At 38.2% G+C, this 24,743-nt stretch overlaps 1 protein-coding gene across 3 annotated transcripts in view; it reads left to right on the top strand.

The window, feature by feature from the left end:
* opcml (opioid binding protein/cell adhesion molecule-like) overlaps window positions 1–16,216 on the top strand; it is a 232,935-nt gene extending 216,719 nt beyond the window's left edge. For all 3 annotated transcript variants that reach the window (XM_019267867.2, XM_027273815.1, XM_010745483.3), the window contains 4 exons: window positions 11,989–12,126; window positions 12,330–12,450; window positions 13,309–13,460; window positions 13,862–16,216. In XM_019267867.2, the coding sequence (XP_019123412.1) occupies window positions 11,989–12,126; window positions 12,330–12,450; window positions 13,309–13,460; window positions 13,862–13,962 (512 nt within the window). In that variant the 3' untranslated portion in view covers window positions 13,963–16,216. The remainder of the gene's footprint in view (window positions 1–11,988; window positions 12,127–12,329; window positions 12,451–13,308; window positions 13,461–13,861) is intronic.
* Window positions 16,217–24,743: the final 8,527 nt, after the last annotated feature.

Below are 24,743 nucleotides of genomic sequence, written 5' to 3'. Positions count from 1 at the left end.
ATCGGGTTTCAATACCTTTCTCAAGGACACTTTGACAAACCACTCTCCCACCTGAGCCACAGACGCCGTGCAGTGCCGTGCATTGTTTTCCTGACTTTGCTCTTACTCATTTTTCATCTGTCTGATTAATTGGCATGATTTTAGCCACGAGCACCCCATGCCAGAAAGTTTCAACCTCAAGAGAGCAAGAAAAAAAAAAAGTAAAATGTAAAGTAAAACTTATATGATTTACCTTTAATATACAAGTACAAATTAAATGGTTGTTAGTATGGACATAAGGATTTTTATAATAAGCTACAAAATGTTGCCATCATGACCCGATGGATTATAAATATATTTATTATATATATTATAAACTGCAGATTTAATTAGAGGTCATTATGTAATTTTACACAATTGTGATTAAAGAAAAGTAGAATAATGTATAAATAAATTATTTTTCTTCCAAAAGTTAGATAATAATAATTTTACAGCTATTTTCCATTCTGTTTTTTCTGTTTTTCAAGCAGTGTAATTGATTGGTTTCTTTTGGTTTCAACAATAAATATAATTGGGTATCATCAGCATAGCAAGGAACGTTAATGGAGCGATTCCTCATTTCCATGCCTGAAGTCGACAGATAAAAGGTGAATAGAACTGGTCCGAGCAGAGAATCTGGTGGAAGTCTGCGACTAACTTTGGTGGTGTGCGTTGAGGATTCATCATTACCATGTACAATGTGATAAATAGGATTTAAATGAGCTTAGAGTGGTTATTTTAATGCCAATTAGATGCTCAAGTCTCTGTAATAGGATGTGATGATCCGAAGTGTCGAATGTAGCATTATGATCTAACAACACGAGTACAGAGATGAGTCCTTTGTCTGAGGCAATTAGAAGGTCATTTGTAACTTTCACTACGATGATAAATCCTGGCTGGAAATCCTAAAATAAACTGTTGTTATGGAGAAAGTCACATAAGTGGTTGGCAACAGTTTTCTCAAATAACTTAGAGAGAAAAGGAAGGTTTGATATCGGCTCTTTAAAGAAGAGGTTTAACTACAGTTGCATCCAAGCACTGTGGTACATCCTCACAATAAAGACAGATTAATCATATTCATTAAAGAAGTGCTAACTAAAGGTAAAACACTCCTAAGCAGTCTCGTTGGGATGGTGTCTAGACAGGTTGAATGGTTTACACAGCGAAATCGTTGAAGTTATTTGGTGAAGGTCGATGGGAGGAAGGCCGTCTAAATACATATCCAGGTTTACAGCTCTTTCTAAGCTTCCCCTGTCTGGAGATAAATCGGTGCCCGTTGAGGGCAAGAGGTGGTGAATTCTGTCTGTAATAGTTAGAATTTTATCATTAAAGAAGCTCATGAAGTCGTTACTACCGAGGCCTATGGGAATACATGGCTCAATGGAGCTGTGGCTCTCTGTCAGTCTGGCTGTAGTGCTGAAGAGAAACCTGGGGTTGTTCTTATTTTCCTCTTTTAATGATGAGTAACACCTGGGGTTGTTCTTATTTTCCTCTTTTAATGATGAGTAACAGGCTCCTGTACGACTATATTTACAAGATTAAACAAGATTCTTACAGTATGATGAATGAATGCCATTTGCTTTGTCAAATGTATGCACCTCCGTCTTTAATGTGAGGGTTTCGTGGTCATACCAAGGTTCTAACCTCCTTTGTTTATCATATGTCTAATATTCAATATTCTTATTTTGTACTATTGCAGAGGTTAATAAAATTTTTATTATTATTTTTTTTAATATTTAACTCTTCTGTTTACTTTTTCTTTAAATAATGTAGGTGGTCGGGGGACAGACACAGTCTCTGTGGAGTTTTCGGTGGGTACTTTCTCTAATGGAAGCGCAGAGAAGCGTGTAATACCAAACAATTATTGGTTCATACCATTGTTTTATATATATACCATGATTTTATTTTATCAGAGGCCAACAAAATATTGAGTGGTTGTTCCTCTTGGTCCCAGGCCTCAGTCTTTTTTACTCAGTAGATTTTTGGAAGGTACAAGGACATTGCACAAGTTGTCACAGATTTGGTATTCGTTATGCCTGGGTAGCTAGACATATTGGACTTTCACTTTGTCATTTCTTCTTAGAGGTTGCAGCCAACAAAAGAAATGCCAACAAAAGAAATGCCGACATTAGGAACTGTTTTACAAGTCAAAGTCACTTTGTATTTTGTATTAGTATGCCCTGTCTTTTGAGTATTTTGTCCAAAAGTTATGAAGTGTCTATTAAACTTCCTTTATGTTAATCCCTGTTTTTCAGTTATCAACATTTGTTTATATGTTCTGTCATGAAGTCCAGAAAGCTGTTTGGTTTACATAAATAAAACTGTGTCATTTCCGTGTAGGAACATGAGACAAAAAAAAGAATAAATAAAGGCTCTAGATGACATAAAACTGCAGTCAGCAGCCTTTCATAAATGCTAATCCTAAGCCTCAGCTTCCGGGGGGGCTCCTGTAGGCTGCTTTCATATCCCCACGAATGTCAAATTCAAACCTACGTCCTTGGGAAATGAAGCACAGTCTTTAGCATGGCAATGTCAAAGGAATTACATCCATAGATAGGATAGTTTTAGTCTGTCTCCATCAAGTCCCACTCTTTGCAGCAAAGAGAATCATCCTTCTCGGTTGTAGGGAGGTCCTCTCCTCCACTGTTTTTGTCTTTTCCATTTGATTTGTCTGTGTACTCGGTTTCAAATAAATAGAATTCAATGATTTGTCGAGGCAATAATTTTACGAATGTTGAAAAAAAAAGAAAAAGGGATTACATTCATTTACATGAAACATACACAAATGAAATTGTCATACAGAAAATATACTGTACATAATCGTTCACATCTAACTGCGGCGTTGCTTCCACCTTCAAACCAAGCAAACATAAATCCTCTCCCATTCTTTATTGGAGCTTTCAAATGTGAATTTATACTATTCATTTCAACACTTAAATGTATAAGTGACTGTAAAGTGGTGAAATCACAGTACTCGTGAAACCTGAGAGGGCTGCACAAAAGGTGAATCCAGTTTAAGTGAGGACTCCTCTTGTGCTTTCAACTCATGTGGTATGTATTTAGCTTTATCCTACGTTCTAGACCAACACAGGACACATCTCAACGCGTCAGTAAGCACCGTGGAGCAGAATTTGATCGGGTAGAATATAATGACCTTAACATCAAAAACCCTTCTGAAGATTGTGCCAGCGAATGTGATTCAGATCAAATCATTTCACCGCTTGGTTGGTATCACAGACATAAGAGAAAACCTAAATACTGCTCCACTTTATGTCATGCCCTACTTTAGTTGAACTCACACTACAGCTGCTGTGTACGACGTGTGACTCTCTTTTAAAGTCAAATGACAAAGTTAGAATTTACCCCGTGTGCACCCTTGCTTCTGTCAAGGTATGAAATGCATTGCCTGTGTTTATAACACTGTGTAATACATATATAAATCTCTTTTTTTTATTATTATTATTTGTCTTGACTGTAACTGTTTTTCTCCTTTGTGGTTTAAGAAGCACCGTGCATCATTTTGCATGCATCAGATGATTTCTCGGTTCTCAATCAAGGACACTTTATCATTGGAGATATCTGTTGAGCAGCAAAGACAGGACCGAATTATTGTTCTATTTTGTCATAGGACGCAACATGAAATGCATCCCTTTGTCGACCTTACAGTAATCATGGAAGCAGCAGGTCCATGGGAAAATTGATTTCCTGATAGCAGCAGGTCAATTTCTTTCTTCAGTGGTCAATGGTCCTTTTAATAGCTTATGCAAATGAGCATTCTGAATCTATGCATATCTACACCTGAAAGTCACTTTTGTTACCAGATGAAACACACTTATTCATTAAAAAGTAGTTTGTTCAAAAGCAGCATGAAGTCAAATATTTACTATCACATAACTGATAAGTGTGTTTGAGGCTTCAGAGATCCCACATTAGAGACAATCACCGTTTCCTTCCATTTGAACAACACGTCCACCTGCCGTTTATTGTCCAGGTGTGATGCAACAGAACATTTAGCACTGATGGTTTAACAGCTGTTATTATATTGCATTCCTCCTGTCCCTAAGATGTAAGCGCTAGTTGCCACTGGTTTCTAAGACAACTGGAGAGCTTTTGTAATCATGATTTATTTAAATGACACTTCCTGTTGAGACATTTTACTGCAAAAATATTGGTGTTTCCAAGCGGTGGGCTCCTGGGTGTGATAAGAACAGATTGGCGCAGAGAACACGGGAGAAAACCTCTTTCTGACAGCACATATTTCATGAAAATATATGTTTCACAGTGCTCACGACAGCATTGTTCATATTTTAACACAGATATGTGTTATGCATAATTAGAAGGATTTGCAATGTTCTTTCTTAAAATAGATTCACAGAAAAAGAAAATGATAGGCACTAGTAGTTTACCAAATATCAATATATGAGATAGATGACAGTGAGAATGAATGGTGAATGATTGGATGAAGTGTAAATGAACATCCATTGGTCAGTGTTTGTAAATGCATTGGAACATAATTAGTTTGTAGTCAGTTCATATTGATAGAAATGCCTAAAAAGAAGGAAGGAAATTAGTTAGTGACATATCAACACTGTAATAATTATCAGGCACTACATGTTAAAAATTGTTGTTGAAACAGTTTTTACACTGAATAATGTAAAAACCACTGAAATCATTTTGATGACTTGTAACGAGATGAACGTCGTCTCTGTAGTTTCCACTCTCCATGTGTAACTTTGTGCTCCGGGTGCGATCACCTGTGACAAGTACGTAACGCATTACGGCACTAACCACCATATATTTCACAGATTTTGGTCAAACTGGATCATAATTTATGGGGAATAGGTTTTCTGTTTTTTACTCTAATGTGCACCGGCTGCTGCGTAGCTGCTGTTAGCTCAGTTTGCCCGGACTGTGAGCTCAGAGCACTGCGGGAGCGTTGATGTTTGTACGGCACAATGGGAAGATGATGTTTTTAGGCCAGGGGCGTGGGGGGGATGCTGTGACACTGTGTGCCCAAAGAAACAATCCTATGTTTGACTTTGTACCTGTTGTGTGTACCTGAGAAACAATCCTATGTTTGACTTTGTACCTGTTGTGTGTACCTGTGAACTTTCCCAATCAAATGTAACTGTTGAATTTTCTTCAAGGGTAAATATAGCCGAGCCGAACAGTTTGTTTTCTAGTTTTAGTCTAGTAGTGAAAAGCAGTATTTTGCTGCCCTCTCTGGTTGATAGTTTCAAACCTCTGACCAGGCATCGAATCCCTGCTGCAGTGTTCGCTGCAGTGATGTCTCAGATTCCACCAGTATGTCATTATAGCAAGGTGAGAAGTTAAACCACTGAAGGTCAACAAAAACTTCCGAATTCCCCAAAGCAGGCTTTAATTTTAAAGTGGGTAGATGTTTATGCCGCCAGTAAACAAATGCAAAAAAAAAAAGTCCTGTTACTTTTGTGAGTTTGATTTAGAGTTTGATTTACACAAGAATGCAGGCTTGCAGAAATATTCACCTACGACAACTGCATCAAACAATTAAACAGCGGAAAACTGGCTACAGCAGTAATGCGCTCAACCCCATGAGACTTGTGCTATCACAGCAGCTCTGCAGCAGAGTGGTAATTGTTAAAGCCTCGTGGGATATGGGCAGGGATTTTGTGGCCAGTCCTATCGTCCATGCTCTATATTAGTCATGTTGCAGAGGAGAGGGGGATAAGGGAGAGGAGAGACTACCCAGAAAACAAGAGCAAACATGGCTCCCAGCTAATGTAGAGGCATTGTAAAGCATCCGTACAGTTTAAGCAATCTTGTCTTTTAAATGAGGCGTCACGTCCTGAACTGATTATGCACAAGCTGCTGTTCAATGCTGCCAATTACTTCACTGTCAGTGGACTTTATCTCCTCGGAGATAAAGAATTTCATTTAACTTATTTTTGTGTTTTTAAGGACTATTTTTGAACAGTTTTTGTTGCTGACCGAAGGTCTTCAGCGCCTGAAACTTATTTATAGGTGCAATGGAACGTTCTTTTTTTTCGTGACACTGTTACGACTGTGACTACTATTCTTAAGCTTTCTTGTGCTATTTCTATGTTTCGATTTTAAGAACTGCACCAAACACTGTCATTCTAGAAAAGAAAGAAAGAAAGAAAGAAAGAAAGAAAGAAAGAAAGAAAGAATGTAACTAGTGGGTAATCTCTGGAAAGTGCTTGCAGCGCAGGTGCAGGAGGAAGTGCTTGTAAGAGGATTGGCTGTACCCAGCTTCCTCCTTTGAGACCAAACAGTGCCAGAGGATACGGTTACACTGGCCTCCATATTGTAGCAGTGTTTTTACTCTCAGGGGAAGCAGTAAAAGGAGAGTGAAGGTGGTCCAAGAAGGTCATCAAAAAAAGATAAAGGCGATGGCAGATCCCAACTAAACTTTAGTGCGCCCTTCAACACCCCAGACTAACGCCTCAGGCCGTGGTATTGGTGGAACGTGACGGCAAGGTGAGGGAGAAGAGAAAAGGCCAGTATCCGGTGTCAGCAGGAAACCAGTCCTGAGGGAGACACTGTCCTCGACGGGGGCAGCTGGAGTGTCTAGCCATCAAATGGACCATAGACCGTTTCAAGTACCGTCTGCCGGATACAGAATTCAGCTTAGAGAATGACCACAGGGCTCTGAAATGGTTAGAAACCATGAAACTCTAGAATTACCTGCTGGCTGCTGTCAGCGGAGACACACTGCTTCACATCAAGTGTCCTCAAGTGTCTTTTTCGGGCAAGTGACGTCCTGTCTCACATCCCTGGTCTCGGGAAAAGGACCACCCAACACGCTCACATAAACACTCAGTATTCAGCTTGTTTCTCAGTCTTGAAATAGGAGGAGAGTTAGATATGCGTAAATGACAGCTTAGATTTATCTGCCTGTTGCAGCGTTGGAGGATGCTGCTGCTCCATATTGATGCTGACAATTACACGGTGTGATTAATGGACTACAGGAAGGGGTAGTTTTCCTCAGCAGGCACAGCTGTATACTGTGTCTGTAGCTGAATCGAATTGACTGAACACTTTTACTTTATTTTGATGAGGTCGATCAAAGTAATTATTCTGTTACCTTTCTGATCAAGGGCTTCGCTCGTTTGCTGAAATGAGAGTCCATGTTTGTTTCTTTGTTTGTTTTTTAGGTCGTATAATTATCCCAACTCTTTGAATGGCAATTGGCAATTGCAGTCATGCCTTGGTGTGCATCCAGCAGCCTCAAAGAAGCATGAAATAGAGGCCAGTGCAATTTTATACAGTTAACGGTAATTACAGGTTATTCTTTTTTTTCTTTTTTCTGTCTTTGCCTGTAGTCTCCTAATGGATAGGCCTCCACATATGAATGTGCTAACACAGTGTTTGATCTGTTGGCATTTAGACAGATAAATGATATATAATGCCAGTTTGAAGACGGTATATCTGTCCCAGAGTCTGTTGTGGTCTGGCTTTGCTTTTCCTTGCTTGTCCCTGGGGAGCCACATTAACGAAGACTTTTGCACCCGTTTCTCAGATTCGACACAAACATGTGCGAAATATTTATCAAACAGCAGGTTTCAGTCACAGTTTGTTTCGTTTTAGAAAATGTGAGAGAAAGGTGCATCCCTCTTCTCACACTCATTTACGGGAGGACTGACAAATAGTAGGTGGGGACACATTAACAGGGATTTATTATGTAATGTAACAGCGAATTCAGAATATGTACTGACCATTATAAAATCACAATTTTAGTCAGATTCACATGGGAATTTCTCTAAGTCTAACAAAAACATAGACATAGCAAAAATTGGGGATTTACATGAGCCAGGAGGGAAATTGAGGTGTATCCGAAGAGCTGCACGGTTTCTCCCTATCTACAGCTACAGTGGCTCTGTAATACTATACTATATTATATATGCAGGCAGTGCTTTGAGTGAAATGATAACATCAGCATGCTAACATGCCCAGAGTGGCAAATACAATGCAAACACCTGGATAGTAAGTAATATTTACTGATGCTACGATGTCTTAATTAGCATTAGACACAAAGTACATCCGAGATATATATATTTTTTTGTAGGTATTTGTAAGTATTAGACAAAATAAAACCATCTGACAAGATGAAAAGTCAAAGTACCACCTTAATTTCACAGCAGTTCATTCAATAATTGTCAATATATATTTCACAAATGAGTTTATCACAAAAATTCTCAATTGTCCAAGTGTCATGGCAACACACCAAATACTTTTCAGCCTGAATAAAAACAGAGCAGCATCTATGTGTGGCTAAAAATGTATGACTTTAATGAACGTAATATCAGATTATTGTGTAACGTGTCATTTCCAATATTTATTATTCCCTTATTGCACTAATAATGCACTTAGCTTTGTTTCATTTCATGGGTAGTTTTTCTCAGTTTACATTAGATGAAGTGTAGTCAATGTAAATATGTAGAAGATCACCATGTCATTACTTCTTTTCTGAGCTCAGTGACCTCAAACAACCCTCAGTTCTGTCAGACTTTTACCCATCTGTCCATTTTCTATTGAGAAACATAGAACACAGAAAGTCTACATAGACAGGCCGATTTAGTGAATGACAATCAAGGCTGGTAACCACTTTGCAGTGTGACGCTTTTTTCCCCACCCCTCGTCTTTGTTAGAACATATGTGCGCAGTCCTGGGTACCATTTTATGAAAATGTTATGTGAACACACAAACGGCTGCAGCATCAAATTGCACAAATGATTGCAGCTTGCAAACCACCTTGCAAATTACACCTTGTGTGTCGCAACTCTGGTGAAACAGGCCCCTGTGGCTGAGGTACAGCTCAAGTAGTCACCTGTACTAAGCTTAGATCACATGTCCTCAGGTAGTAGAGCAGATCATGTAATAACTGGATGGTTGCAGGTTCATTTCCTGGCTACCGACCACTTTAAGCACATTAGGTCCATTTACCACATACTTACTTTAAAGCCCATCAATATCTATGATTAAAAGCCATTCATTTTGTTGTAAAATTGAAATTGATGCCTGTCACTTTGAGGTTACCTTTTACATATATATATATATATTTTTTTTTCTAACAAATGACCCTTTTACAGTCTGTTCTAGAGGACCTGTGGCTTGCTCTTTGTCATGGTACCAACTCGTTTCCTGGTTTCTTTGGTCTTTTCTACTGTAATGCGTGTAATTGGACTGCAGTAATCTCTCTACAAAAGCTGCACAATGGCGCCGAGGCAGCAGAGCTCCTTAAGTTAATGGCTAATATTGCTGAGGTGCTCCGCCGAGTGCTTTTAGACGCTCATTTGTGCCGGCTGCCACCCGGTACTTTAATGACTCTCTTATTAGTCATCCAGTCATGCTATACTGACACTGATGTTGTGCTGAAATTATGACCATCACTGCAGACCACTGATGTGGGTGTTGATGATGATGGTGATTGTTTTTATATCCATTCATCCAGAGTAATGTGTGATGATTATGACTTCTTTATATTCATTCATCTGGGTAATTTAGATTGATATTTGTATTACAATACGACCACATCTGGTCATCAATGTATACTTTTTGTCAACTTTTACATGTTGTCAACTCTGCTGTGGATTCTGTGCAGGCTGTTTAGTGATCTTTAAAACAATAGTGTGCTGATTGTTCTCAAGTTCTTGTTTGACGCACACACACAGTGTGCTGAGTGGGAATCAGCAGGAAGTTGATAAAAACAAAACAACAAGCGTTTTGAATTCTTTTATTTCTGTTATTTTTCTCACTTGCTTTTCAAGGTTTCTTGGCTGAACAGATTTCTAAATACGTAACACGTCTGTCTTCATCAATTCAGCATCAAAAATACATATTATGTACCCAGAAATACTTTGGTGTCTGACTTTAAGACGGCAAGAAACAATTATGCAATATATCGAGAAAATCCTTCAAAGCAAATGAAGTAATTGGATCATAATTTGACAGTAAACCTATTTTTACCCTTGGCCATCATTAAAGCAGTCTCACATTACCAGCTAGTAACTCAACAGCGTTTTATCACCCACAGTTTGCCTAATATAGTTATCCATGATGAAAATGTTCAATTACCTGTGCTAGCAGTTCCCTGGTTATATGCAACAAGCTGATTATCCCTACCCCACAACGTCTTCAGTGAATCCCCAGCCAGCTGCAACAGTGTCTGCAGCTGAGGATTTGGAAAATATAATGATATTATGCTAATGTGCAGATACTGCTGGATTGACATTTCTACTGATTGGGATTAGTGCTCCTATCCATTTTCACACCCACGCAGCAATAGCTTAAGGTCTCTCTGTCACCAGAACATGCTTTTAACATTGCTGGTGTCAGGGGTAATTTGTGGTGTTACTCAAGTGGGCTTGTTTCGATGCAATTAGTTTATTTTCTTTGTGTAATGAGTGCATGCCCCGAGCTGTCACTGCCCTATGGAGACATCTGGAAACACAGCAAATCCCAAATCCAGGGGCAGACTGCTGCTGTGGTGTGTTGATTTGAATTTTTCCTCTGTTTGACAGATAATCCCATAATTGTCCTTATTTGTTAAGTTTATACATTATTGTACAAAAGAGCAGGTATCTAGTCTACAACTGGCGTGTTATGAATATAATGTCTTCTTGTCTATAAACCGGTTTCCACTCAACTACTTTTGGATTAGTCTCGTAGTCCTCTGTTTAAAAGGTGACTAAACAAAGGGTAAATCCCACCAGCACACATGTACCTCTGCACAGGATAAAAGGACAGTCTTTTCCTGTACATGGCAAGACACTACAAGCAAGAGTTTAACCCAAGCCTGTCGGGGGTCTTCCCCTCGGGAGATTTTTTTTCCCATATATATCAACTATATGCACTATTCGTATAGCCATTTGGGGAAAAACATGATAGTTGCACAGGGAGAAACAAGAATCTCACTGTGGCGCCTACAGTCTATTTTGTGTCTAATTGCTCTCCAACTGCCTTTATCGTTCCGAAACCATAACACAACAAATGCTGAGAATGACTAATTCTCATTCCTGCCATCTGAAAAGAGGCAATTGTCTGATGTTACTCTTTTTAAGTTACGTAACAGGGTATTATATAATAAAAAAAAATGGATGTAAACAGCGTCACTAATCTTAAAATATATATTTCCATTAGACTATGCTGGAGTAGGGCTCATGGAATTAATGTTTAGCTGACAAATCTGCTGCATTTGAATTCATTCCACAAAAATCAGCATTAAATTTATTTTGGGAATAACATAGATGAATAATAAAACTGGCATCTCTCAGCTCCGTTTATTTATACCTGGAAATTTCTTCCACCGAAGGAAGGAAGGAAGATTTCCGATTATAAACTTAAGATGCAAAAGATTAAATGCATATCTTATTCTCTTACATCTACTCCTGGCACCTCTGCTCTCCTTTACTCCTCTGTTCCTCACTTCTTTCTTCTTCACACATCTTCATCTCCTGTCCCTCTTCCTCTTAACCTGCTTTCTTCACAAGTTTTCACATTTCATCTGCTATTCTCTCTTTCATTCTTTTCCTCACTTTCACCCAGTAATAGAAATTTTGCTCAATTGATTCCAGTCCAGTCAGAGAGGCTGAGAGGGGGAGAAATGGCACAAAGTTTTAAAAGACTTGAGAAAAGATTCAGGGCTGGAGCCATTAATGTGTTTATAATGTGTTTATTCAACTACGCTGTGTTTGAATTTGTATTTCATGAAACGTTAGCCAATGCCCCATTTGCATATTTAAACATAACATTTCAGTTTCAAGTGTCTTAATGAAAGTTTCTCAGTGATTTCTAGAATTTTTGCACTGCATAAAGGAGCAACCCACTGTCAACTTAACGTCAATTTACCTGTCATGTGAATAACCACTTGCTGCTTTTTTTGAAACAGGCGTTGTATAGCGTCTCCTACATCTCAGTTTTTCCTAACTTTTCATAATGCCTTTCCCCTGTGCCTTTCCTTCTCCTCAGGAATTCATAAATTCGTGACAGAGGGAGAACACGTGGAGCTGAAAGCCGTCACCAAAGAGCAATCGGGATCGTATGAATGCATCGCTTCTAATGACATCTCGAACCCCGATGTCAGGACAGTGCAAGTCACCGTCAACTGTAAGGGCCAAAGCTATCTGTCTTTTAAGGTTTATTACAAAGTAGGTCTTCTTGTACGAGTGAAACACATATAGAAATCAATGCAAGTCATGGAGCAAAACATCACACTGTATTGTGCAAAGGTCACAGTATGGAGTAAGAACATATGCAATGTGCTGATTCTTTATCTTTGTGTCTGTGTTTAACTTTTTTTTCTTTTATAGATCCTCCCTTCATTTCTAAAGCGAGAAGTACAGGTACTCCAGTTGGACAAAAAGGAGTCCTGCAGTGCGAAGCGTCTGCTGTCCCGAGGGCAGATTTTGAGTGGTACAAAGAAGACCGCAGGCAAGTTCCTTGTCTGAGCTCTGTGATTTCCACAGGCTAAGAATTGTTTGAAGTCAGTATTACAGAGCCATAACGGCACCTATCCTGCTGGAGGGTGTGGACTTACTTTATTTGAAATAAGCCAACTGCGTCGTCTTTGTTGATAAATGGCGGCTTTAAATAAAATTCTGCTTTTGATGTAATGAGATAATCCTTCATGCCCCCTGCAAAACACGCCGTTTTAATCACATTATGAAAATTCATAATTTTCATTAAAAAAAAAAGAGAAAAAGAAAAACATCTCCCGTCAAGTCTTTTGCAAAACAGGCATGGACACCAAAGGCAACTATTATTATTTTTACACTCTAATTGGTTTATGTCAGTGGGGTGTGGGGCTCTGAGGTTATTATAACATAATGCAGTATTTTCCAAAGCGAAGGCTCGAGACTGAAAAGTTGTTTATGAGCAGCCTGAGAGCTGGTAGAGCTGATGTAAACACAGGCTATGTTACACTGTTAAATGGTCCCTGACGGTTACAGCGGCATTGCTCGTCAGTCCCCAAAAGACAAAATCAGTCCTCAAGAACAAGATGGAGGACACTGATAAAATAAACGTGTAATAAGGGAAGGAAACAGTAGCAGAGGAATAAGAGATGCAATGAGTGAAACATGAGGAAGGTTGTCTTGCACAACGTGTACAGTTGCTTCAATAAGGTGTGAGTGGATTTCGGCTCCAGTAATTTCATGCAGATACATTTTAAGTTCTTATGCTCGAGATCTGACAACAGGCGTAAGCAAACACAAACAGGATTGGAGGAAAGTTTCTCTTCTTTACTGCTCATCAGTAGAGTGTTAATCACGGCGCCTCTTTGTCTTACAGGCTCCTCAATGGACTAAACGGGGTTAAGATAGAGAATCAAGGTAAACAATCAATGCTGGTCTTCTTCAACGTCTCAGAAGAAGACTATGGCAACTATACCTGCGTTGCCACGAACACCATGGGGATCACTAATGCCAGCATAATCCTTTATGGTAAGAATATACATGCTGTGCGATGACTGAAGCATATTGATGTGAATGAAAGCGTTAATCATGTTTAGATTATTCAAATTTATTTTCAACTTGACTGTTAGTCACTGTTAATGGTTTCTTCTTTTCATGCTAGCAGCTGTGCACATAAATAAAATCAATCCAGACATAAAGGCCTCCCACTCTGTTATTCACTGCTTTACTTTTTCATTTCTACCATTTACTAGTTTCCATGGCAATTGCAGCAGCAATATAAAGCTTCTGTTTAGCCGAGGAAATGCACCACATGAACATTTGAATTCCAGTTAATCACAGTTCACAAATTGAAAACATTGATTCGAGCCCGAGAGACACGTTGACCCCAATGATGGAGAAACTTTTGTGTTGTTTCTGTATCACTGCAGGTCCTGGCGCGATGCACGATGTGAACGGGGCCGCCGTGTTGCCACGTTGCTCCATATGCCTCCTGGTGACTGTAATCTTGCTCTACCTGCTGAAATTCTGAGGTGAAATGTGACAACCTTCAAGCTTCTCTCAGCAACGGCAAGAACAGACTATTAGTCCTATAAGAAGAATGGAAACCCGAGAGCGCCAGTGGTCCACCTTTAGTTTTCTTTCTGTTTCTTTCTGGCTTTGCATCAGAGTCTGTTCTCTGTTGGTTCGCCAAGAGTGAGAGGCGTCAATCCAAGGAAGGGAAAAATTTGAATCGTGCACTAATTTGATGATGGTACAGCTACTGAGTTTGTGTCTCCCCAACCTTTTTGTATGTGAAAAGGGAAAAAAAATATATATACATGTAACTGTTGATAGTTGACTGTTTATTGCCCAATATTGAAGTGTACATTCAGATTATTATTATTGTGTCACGTCCTGTTCAATATCTGTATAATACCATTAAGCTTTTTTAAGTAAAGGACAAAAAAAAGGAAAAAATACAATGTGATTGTTGAATTTTACTGTATTTTTACAGTTGTATGCAAAACAGAGAAACCGATTCCTTCATGATAAACAGAACAATAAATAGAACACCATGATTTCTCAGGCAAAGTCCTACAGCATAGTGCATCCAACTTTTTATTTCCATCGTAGTGTGTGTAGAAAATGTACAAATGTGTACAGAGAATTCCTGCACTGTTTTTCAAAATGCATACATTTATCAAATGGCGTTTTTTTTTGTTTTTTTTGTGAAACACCTAATAACAGTGTCATAGCAGCTTTACGGTATATTCATACTGAGATCGCCTGACATTTACGTGCATCTTTGCTCTCTACAGGGGAAAAAATGAATGAAATGTTCAGAGATAAACTTATTTAACGGTACTGTACAGGAAGTACTGATGGCGTTATTAAAGCGTGAGGTTAGTGGGTGGTCTAATTAGCAACATGGCACTGAACTGACTTCTCACTAAGTGCTGCTGTTAATTGGAGGAAACTAATTTTAATTTGCAACAGACGATTTTCCAAAAAGCTCCTGATGATATTTCTGGCTTTTGTTTTAATGCTGCAACTTGTATGATTTATTTATTTTTATTTTTTTCACAGTTTGCCTTTGAGTTTCCTCCTCAGTTAATCAATTTGGATTAACAGAGCCAAACAGGTTGCAGCTCATTACAAATAACATGTTCGTTTGTTCCTCTATTGATCTTTGATTGGAAAATAGATGCTCTGGAACTTAATAATAAATGGTAATCATCTTTCAAATATCTCTTAAAATATAAAATGCATACAGTCACCAAGGGAGAAGTGAGAAAAGATAGAGCTACTTAAGGGACCATGTCAGTGTTTCTGCAGGTTTTATCTTTTTTACTAAAAGCATAAACTTTCCAGTCAGTGTTTGTTTTTCATTCAGATCTGTACGATATTAAAAGTCAACATGGAATATCTTTTATTCATTACAGTAAACACCACATATTCTTTCACTGCTGTTATGGATAAGTTATCAAAGCATGGCAACACAAATCAAAAGTATGCACTTCACTGATTTTAATATAGAATGGATTAAGATGAATACAAACCATGGTACGTTCCTTTAATGAGCTTCTTCACATGTTCTATATATAAATGAACTTCATTAACAAGCTTTATACTCAAACACGCTCTGCTAGTCAGTCAGAAAATAGATGTTTTATCAATTTATCGCCAATATGTTTTAATGTGGTTAAGTGGTGGGAAGCTGGATAAATTTAAAACTCCTTCAATCTGAGTACACCTGAGGAAGACAGAGGATATATTTGACAACTAAACAGCACTCATGCGCATCCAAGTAACAGATGACACAAGCTAAAATACTTCATGAACGTCAGGACGGTAAAGTCAACTTGAATGAATGTTCCGTGCAGCTGCTATGAAGCTTTTTTTTTTTCAGGTGTTATGAATGTGTGCTTTAAACCTGGTTTGACCAGAGATGAATAGCAGACACCGCTGAAGCCCGCAGGAGTGATCGTTGTGTTCTGTGGTCGGTGGATGCATTTTCAAGGGATATTTTTTAGTCTGCCATCGGACAGAAATTTCCAAGTGACGAGAATATACTTAAAGCACAAAGTGATTGATGATGTGATGTTCTGCTATTGTCCAGTTCACTCCTGTGCATACTTATGAGTAAGAAGTTTGTTGAAGACAAAACAACTGGGATGAGATTGATGTATGTGGGAATGCTTTTGTTGTACTCATGTGCTTGTAATGATGGTGAACCAGTCAGCTGCAGATCATGTCACAGGATGTGATTTCACTTTTTAGGGGTTTGCAAAAAAAAAAGAAAATACAAACAGGTGAGATTCTGATGCCTGCAAAACTAAAGATGAGGGTTAATGTGACCCTGTCCTTCACAGATAGATGAACATGATATAGTATTGATGTCAATAAGCTTGAATCAATATGTTGAAAAAATCCCCATTAAAACAGAACTGATACTGAAATTTACTTAAGATGTATTTTTGCATCTGGCACCATGAACGACAATGTAAGTTGTAATTACTTTATTTTTGTTTTATGGTTTCAGGATTTTAGATTTATGCATTACAAAATATCTATAATCCTCCTTAATGCATAATTCTCTGGGCATTTTAAAGTATTTGCAGTATTCACAAATATTCACTTGTCTTTTTTTTTTTTTTTTAAACACTTATTTTTAAAATGTATGATCCCATTGACAGCTGCATTGTCAACCTGTTTGATATGTTTTCTGACATTACTGGAGGTTCAGCATACGGTAGTCACTATTGTGGTATATAGTCATCGTATCATTTGATTGAGAGATTGCAAAAATGTCCATAAACTGGTTAAATGTGAATTCGAGTTGCCAATCATTTGTTCCGACTATGACGTGAAACACCACCCGTCTCTTTGGTTCTTGTTTTCGTATTTAAAGCTGCTCGAGTCAATTCTTGTAACGACCATTCAAATGATTACATACGTGAATACGGAAGAGGATTAAAAAATACATATTTGAGTCCTGACTTTATTCTTTTTTATATTATTATTTTCATTCTTTTAAAGTCAGAAGAGAAAAACGTCAGAATTCTACAGGGGAAAATATTACTTCTTTAGAATGAAGTCAGAACTCAAATATATATTTTTTTACATGTGGCCCTAATCCTCTTCCGTATGTGAAAGATGCAAAAAAAACTTAAGAAGAGAAATAATCACCAACTCTGCAGTGACGGAGCATTTTAACATCTTTCAGATTGTTCTGAGCTTTGATAAAGTCTAATGCTGGGACCAAACAAGAGATTACAGACAGTTAGCGAAAGCTGGTGAATCTAAGGATGAAATATTTGATTTTACAAATTGATGGAGACTAAAACAGAGCCATAAGGAGGATGAATACTGGACCTGCATTTGTCAGAAAGTCCAGAAACGTAAATCCAAATGAATAATAATAATAAAAAAGTCAATCTGACCAATGCTACAGAAATAGTTTAGTAGGCAAAATAAAACCAATCATGTCATGTTGAAAATGTGGTGAATAATACCTATCACAGCTTCAAAGACCATTTCCAATGATCAGCAGCATAAATCATGAACATAAGTCATTCATTAGGAGGCGAGAGATAATATGCTAACAGACTCTGCAAATAGATCTACCATAAAGGAAACTATTTATGTCCTCCAAATTCCTGCCAGTACTTCCTCTGCACACCACCAGCACCCACATTGTCTTTTCTGGCCAATTCTTAATAAACAGGAATATTCAGTGTCACTGCTGTCAGCACAACGACATCAATATCTGCATGTGTTAGATCCTGGGTTGCTTCCAGTGTAACCTTGTTATCAGAGAGACGCTGCAAAAAAGAGCAAAAATGCAGGGCAAGTCTGGTTACTGTGGTGTCAGTCAAGCTGCCTATTACCTCTTTAAATGAATGGCAGGAGATGCACTCCAGTGACAGATCCGTTAGATATTAATGCAAATTCTTGCCTCGAGGTTTTAGGCGTACGAATACTTTTCTTACAACCTCCACAGCTTATAAGCCACATTACTGATGGTTCCTTGTACGGTAATGAGGGCACTGTGTTGTATTTCTATAATGAAATGACACAGCCAGTCATTTTACAACATGAGTTAGAGCAAAAATGAACTCAAATTTCTGAGCTTGCTTTTCATTCAAGTTCAACAAACTTGTCTTTTGAAAAACGGTTCTTGGCACTAAATATTTTGAGACCTTATGACTGCATGACGAGTGCAGTGTTAACCTGCCAGTAGCCTCACAGCATGATGAACACCAACAGTGTTCCAATTACAAGATATAACTCTCACTTCTCTGGAAAGGGAATCAAGGTCCTTTTTCTGTGTTTTGCTCAGACCAAAGCCTGGACAGAAAAAGGGACAAAAGTGATTTTCCTGTTATAGATCGCCAATAACCAGTCCAATATAATAAAACAATATCCCTTTGAGTAGCCTTTATATTGAATCTAAGCCTCTTAAACCTCTCATGAGGTCTGATGGTATCCAGTGTGTTTTCTGTCAGCATGCAATAATATTTAATCTTGTTTATGATATAGTTTTTAAAAATAACTGGATTACTTAGTTGTTTCATCTCACACTGCGTCACAAATATGACAGCACAACACAGGTATGGGAATCTTTCAGATGCAAGCGATTCAATGAGGACAGCATTGATTGAATCACTTTGTTTTGACGGGCAAATCATGCATTGTTTTCCCGACTTTGTCCACAAATATATTCATTAACTTAACTAGCTAGGTTGGGGTTAATAGAAAGCTTAATATAATTTCAAAATGATCTAAACGATTGTGATACAAGTGTCAATCTAGAGACATTTAATCCTTTCAGACTTCAAATTAAAGTTGAGGGGAGCTATAAATGGATGTAATCGGGCTCTGAAAGTCTCAGCAGTCTGCCTGCCTGTACGTTCACCTGATTGAAGTGAAGCTGTGATGATCATATCGCTCACATGCAACATACACAGTTCTCCTGCACTGGTAATTTCAAACAATACCATCCTGATGATCATAAAAATAACATCAGAGGACTTCATGCACAGAGCTGAAGGGATGCTTGGTGCAAAACATTTTTCATGCGTGCAAGTTTTGCTCACTTAATATTGTATCAACAAAAGACTTCGCTGTCAAAGAAACATCACATGTAAGAATAAAAGACGTCAGCCACAGTCTGTAATACAGAAGCGTGAATACGGCATGGTCTTGTAACCAAACACGCGATTAAAATCCAGCTCTCTGATGACTTCTGACTTTGCATGAGTACTGACAATATTGAAATATATATTTAGCCATCTGGGTCTCTGAGTTCCTCCCCACGTCTTACATAAACTGGCAGCCTCTCTGTCTCTGTTTGAATTAGACAACCAAAAAATAAAAAAGATTTTGATCTCACAGACGTCCTGCAGAAATAAGTTACAGGCCTTTATTCCATCACACAACAACATTCATATGACATTTTCAACAAGAAGCAGCAAAGGGGTTAAATGAACAGAAAGTGTGCATGAATATGAATTTCAAAACTTCATTTAGATTTTCTTTAAACATGATTTGAGAGACGAGGGATGTAAGATTGAGTTTAGACAACTGATCTTTTCAAGAGTCTATGAAATAGACTCCTTTTTTTCAGATTCATATTTTCATCTGTAATTTGCTTAGAATGGCCTTGTACACTATTATATATGAGTGCTTCATCTTGCTCATAGCAAGCAAAGAGAGTCCAATGTGCAGTGATGAGTGCTGTATAGCCAGAGTTTGAAATACAGTATATCTCAAAGCAGCACGATAAAGTGGGTCAAGTAAGGCCAAAGAGGTAGGACAAGCAAATCAGTTAACGGCATCACCACCGTCTTGTTGAGACAGGAATAGACCAGACGTTTATATGGGGATGGAGAGAAAAATGACTTTATAAGAAACTCACTTGAAACTGGAGTTTTCTAGCGAGTGTGATACTTGAAATATTTGTCTAACCAAATGCTCAGATATCAACAACAAAGGAGGAAACCGTACTGCTGCTGGGGTCGGATAGATTATTCTTATTAATTAATGCAGGCATTCTGCAGTGAGTTAAAATAAAACTGGATTAATAATGATTAAAAAAAAGGACCAGAGAATACATATGGTACACTGAATGTTTTGTCTTGATGCAAATGTTGTTGATATATAGTGGAAAAAGAAGAGACCCCACAACACATTATTGATAACAGGATCAGAAACAAAATGTCTCAAACCAACCAACTACCCACTTCACAGGAAATGCCAGCCTTCACCAGGATGTTAATTAACGTGTGAATGCCTTGGTCAAATCTACAACCCAGTTTTCTTATCAATAGCAGCCTTCGAGTCATCTAAGACTTTAAAACCAGAAGTCACAGTGCTGTGCGTGGGTCTTAATCCAGATTGCATGGGATTTAGGATATTGTGTGAGTCCAGGAAAAGTTTCAGCTGAACTATATAATCTTAGCCAAAGAGAGAGATTTAAAATAGGTCTGAAATGATTCAAATCAGTAGTATCACCAGCTTATTTCCATGAGGCTGGACATTTGTCAGAGACTGGTTTGACTGTGATAAGAAAGAAAGAGAAAGAGTGGATGAAGACCATGCCAAGGGAGGAAAATCAACGACAGGCTGATTAGGTAAGATTAGCTGCTGCTTGTCCATAGTCTGCACTTCCATCTAAGATCATGCAGAACATTTTTTTGTAAAGAAAACAAGAATATGATGGTGCATTTGCTGGATGTGGTATGATTTTGAGTGTGTGTGTGTGTGTGTGGGCGCAGCTGGCTGAAAGCAAAGACAGGTCAAGGCCATAGCTCGAGGGGAGGGGACGATTCGAAGCCTGTACAACTACTGAGGTCCCCAGTCAACTGTGTGGCTAATCTCTGCCTGTGTAAGACTACGATAAATCATCTCCATATCAGGGGGAGTGTGCACGCAAGCTGCTGTACCATACATCCTGTTCCATCACCTACGCAAGTTTATGATCTTGTCTTTGCCATTTTCTTCCTCTCATATGAGCAAGACAGTAGGTCGCACAGGCCAGAATGGGCAACACGCAGTTCCATCCAAGAGCGAAGAGAAACAATGTGCTTTCCGTCTGTTTTGCTTACAGCGCTGGCTTTTCAATAAAAATCAGCCGCCGCTGATATAAACGACCTCATCCTCATTTAAAAGATAGAGAGACTCCAGTTTTGTGTATTGCCATGACGACGTTAAACCCCCCTGATGCACTTGCCGCACATAATATACTCCTCCTGGTCTCTCTGGACTCATAGGCTCTTATTGTTTTTAAAAAACCCATTAAAAAGAACTTGAAGAAATGCAATGTAGTGCTGACAAAACACGAGACAACTGGGAGTTTCTCCTAATGTGACTTTATGCACAATAATTGCAGCTGTATCGAATTTAGTTAATTTTTTTCCAGATTTCGACATGACTTTGATTTATTGTGCCTCTTCACTGCCAACAGGAGTGCGGAATACTGTTCAGAGAAAGTATTTAAATGTAATAATTAGCTGCTGATGAAGTCAGCTTATGAACGAATGGCCATGTTGTCTATTTTAAAGATTACATCCAGAAAGTTAAAAGTACCTCTGCAAGCTGTTTGAAAAAAAAGGTTATTTTTTGTATTTTTTGCACTAATACTATTTTATGCTACTCTCTTACCAATCTAAAAAAAAGAAAAAAAAAGATTTTGAATGGGCTTTCATGTCGGATATTAGATTTTCTTCAAGACTTCATAAAAATTAAAATCGCTTCTTTGAAAGCTTTTGAAGTTTCAGAAGACAAATATTAGAATGGCACAAAAGATCCACCTTCAACAGCATCATTGTGATAATAATAACAACAACAGCAATAATAATAAGGGGAAAATTAAGAAGAAGCTGAATGTTACAAGACTTTTGCTGACTGGAGTTCTCTATATATAGCACATTGTGATGAAGGTGCTTTCTGTCTCTAGAAGAAGAAGAAGGTTCACAGTCAATGCCTCCATCAACCTTTGGGGTGCCATCCGCTCAGAAAAAGTCATATAAATGAATCCTGCCTTTGACTGCGTCTCGTCTTCAGGTGGAACAACAGCATCAGTCAATGCCAGCGGCTCACCGCCACCGTCACATACGTTTCTCTGGGTTTTGACTTAGGAGGGGGGATCACCTGAGTCCTTCAGGTATTAATGCAGTCATCTGAGGTGAGGTGCCACAAATGGAAACCATTATTGCGGAAGATCTTTGTAAATTTAGGATGCTAAAATATTCTGTTGTAGCAGTTCATGAAGTTAGTATGAGCATTTAACCTAATTCATTGCATTTTACTTCCCCAGTCCTCTGTTGCCCCTTTTTTTGGAACATTATAGGCATCAAGGCATTCCACTTTCGTGGAATAGTGGTTGTGTTTGGTTTGTCCCTATTAAATATTTGTCAAATTGTGCTGGGATAACAGCAGGTTTTACACAAAGTGACGTTACAGAATGCTTGGCTTTCTCAATCTGCCCCAGTAAAGGATCAATGGGCTAGAGGTCTGGGTACTGTGGAGGAAAGTCAAGACTTCTTTGGTCTTCAAATAATTCTTGCCAAGTATCGAGGTGTGTTTGGGCTCATTATGCAGTTTGAATCCTTCTTCACAAAGATCTAAACTAGTGCTTGTAGCATGGATTCCCTTTGGTCAAAGTGTAGACAATAGAATTGAAGAATTCAGATTTATTTTTTTCTTTAAAGTTGTGATGTTTTTCACAGAAACCTGACTTTTAAACTCAAAATTGTAATGTTTTTTTCACCTCTAACCAGTTCCAAAAAGTCAGAATTCTGTTTAAAAGTCAGAATTTTGAGAAAGAAGAAGTCAAAATTCTGAGAAAGTTTCTGAAAGAGTTCTGAATTCTGGCGTCCTCGCCCTCGCTGATCATTTTGACACAGAATTAGACACAAGTATAAAAATGGCATCATGATGAGAAGTTTTATCTTCAAAAAACTCAAAATAAAGTCAAGCAAGATTCCTCTCCTGTGTCATCATCATCATCATGGAAATTATTAATCAGGACAGATATGAGTTGTTAAGGAGTGACAGGAATGTGGGGAGAGAGATGGGGAATGACATGCAGCAAAGGGACGCAGGTTGGATTCGAACCCAGCAAGGACCGAGCCTTTGTACATGGGGCCGATGCACTACCAACAAAATAATTAATAATTCGGACTGAATTCTAACTGTGCAGGGTCGTCTGCAGAACCTCAAGTCTACTGCACAATCACTGGAAAAATTTCATAAACTTTAAGAAATGAAGCTCAGCTGGAGAAGGTCAACTCTACAATCGTCCAAAGAACACGGACACAAAGTCCATGAATAAAAAGTCTGATCATTTATTCATCCATTGTACAGAAAGATCGGCCGGCTGTTAGAGGAAGTACATTTTGTAACAGATTAAAGCTTTAACAACTCTTTCACTTCACATTGTTAAGATGATATTATCTTAAATTTTAAACAAATACAAACTAGAAACATCTTGACTAGTGGTCACAAATTTTGGACCCGACCGTATATGTTTTAGTTTTTAGTTTTACTGACATTGAAATCTGGAGAGATCACTGTATAGTATATATATAATTCACTCTCCTGCCTCAAACACATCTTTGGCAGCTACTTCAGCTGCAAGGCTTCTTGGAAATGTTTGCTTTAACATCCTGATTTGGGATTTTCTCCCATTCTTTCAAGCTCGATCGAGTTGGACTGGGCAGGGTTTGTGAGAAGTTATGTTCAAGTCATTCCACAAATTCTCAGTAGGAAGTCTGGGCTTTGACCAGTGCCTCCCAAAGACTTCCATATGATTGTCTGAAGCCTCTCCAGTTTTAATTTGGCTCAGGTCAGCGTTCTGTCTTACAGTCTCACCCAGATGTGTGAGTGTTCTATCTCTAGCTGTACATGCTTCATTCTTGTCATGTGACTGCGAGTCAGCCATCTCAAGGACATTCGAATGAATTTGGATGCAATTAGGACTGACACGGCAGAGACTCACTGAAGCACTTTGAGCTTTTCATTTTTAATTAATTTCTAGAAAAGAAATAATGTGAACTCCAGATCTGTGACATTCAGACTGTAACAGCACAAACTGCAGAAAAAGTAAAAGTGGTTGAACTTCATGTAAAATGTTTCATAGTACTAGTTACAGGAATACCTGGCAGAGGATTCTAAACCTGGGTCGAGTATGTTGTGTTTGTTGAGGTGTTGCCAGGTTAACTGTCAGTTTCACCAACATCTTCATTTTGAAGAACACATGCTAAATGTGTGATTTATTTCTTAATCTATTTTTACTTTCCAAAACAGACAGCAGTGCAATATTTGTCACTTTAGTTGTTCTTTACACTATTCAAACGTGTTAAACAGTGGTGCCGCATTGTTCTTGTTTTTTTCTACTTGGGTCTTTTTCTTGTTGTGATTATTTGTTGGATGTTTATGTATATGTATATGTATATATATATATAAACATTGTTTTTATGATGTGTATACGATAACAGAAGATAATTTAACAAGCTGCTGCAATGGTATGAAATGGTATACACGTCCTGTCTTCTTACTGAGCATGATTCAGAAAAAACAATATTTAAATTGCAATGATTTTTTTTTTATAGATCATCTTTGTTGAAATCAGACATATTTTCTCCTAATTGTGGTTAAAAAAAGGAAATTTTAGTGGCAGAATGTTTAGAAGTTGTGTGGTTCGTAAGAAATTGGTCCAATATTTACCTAAGTGATCAAGAATTAATCAAAATCTGTACTTACATTCACATCCTGCGTTGGAGTGAATTGGACTGCCACTAATGTCCTGAAGACGACACACATACA

The sequence above is a fragment of the Larimichthys crocea genome, chromosome XXII (assembly GCF_000972845.2).
Source record: "Larimichthys crocea isolate SSNF chromosome XXII, L_crocea_2.0, whole genome shotgun sequence".
Lineage (NCBI taxonomy): Eukaryota > Metazoa > Chordata > Actinopteri > Sciaenidae > Larimichthys > Larimichthys crocea.
The sequence above is the reverse complement of the archived record's forward strand: the minus strand, read 5'-3'. Positions and strand labels throughout refer to the sequence as shown.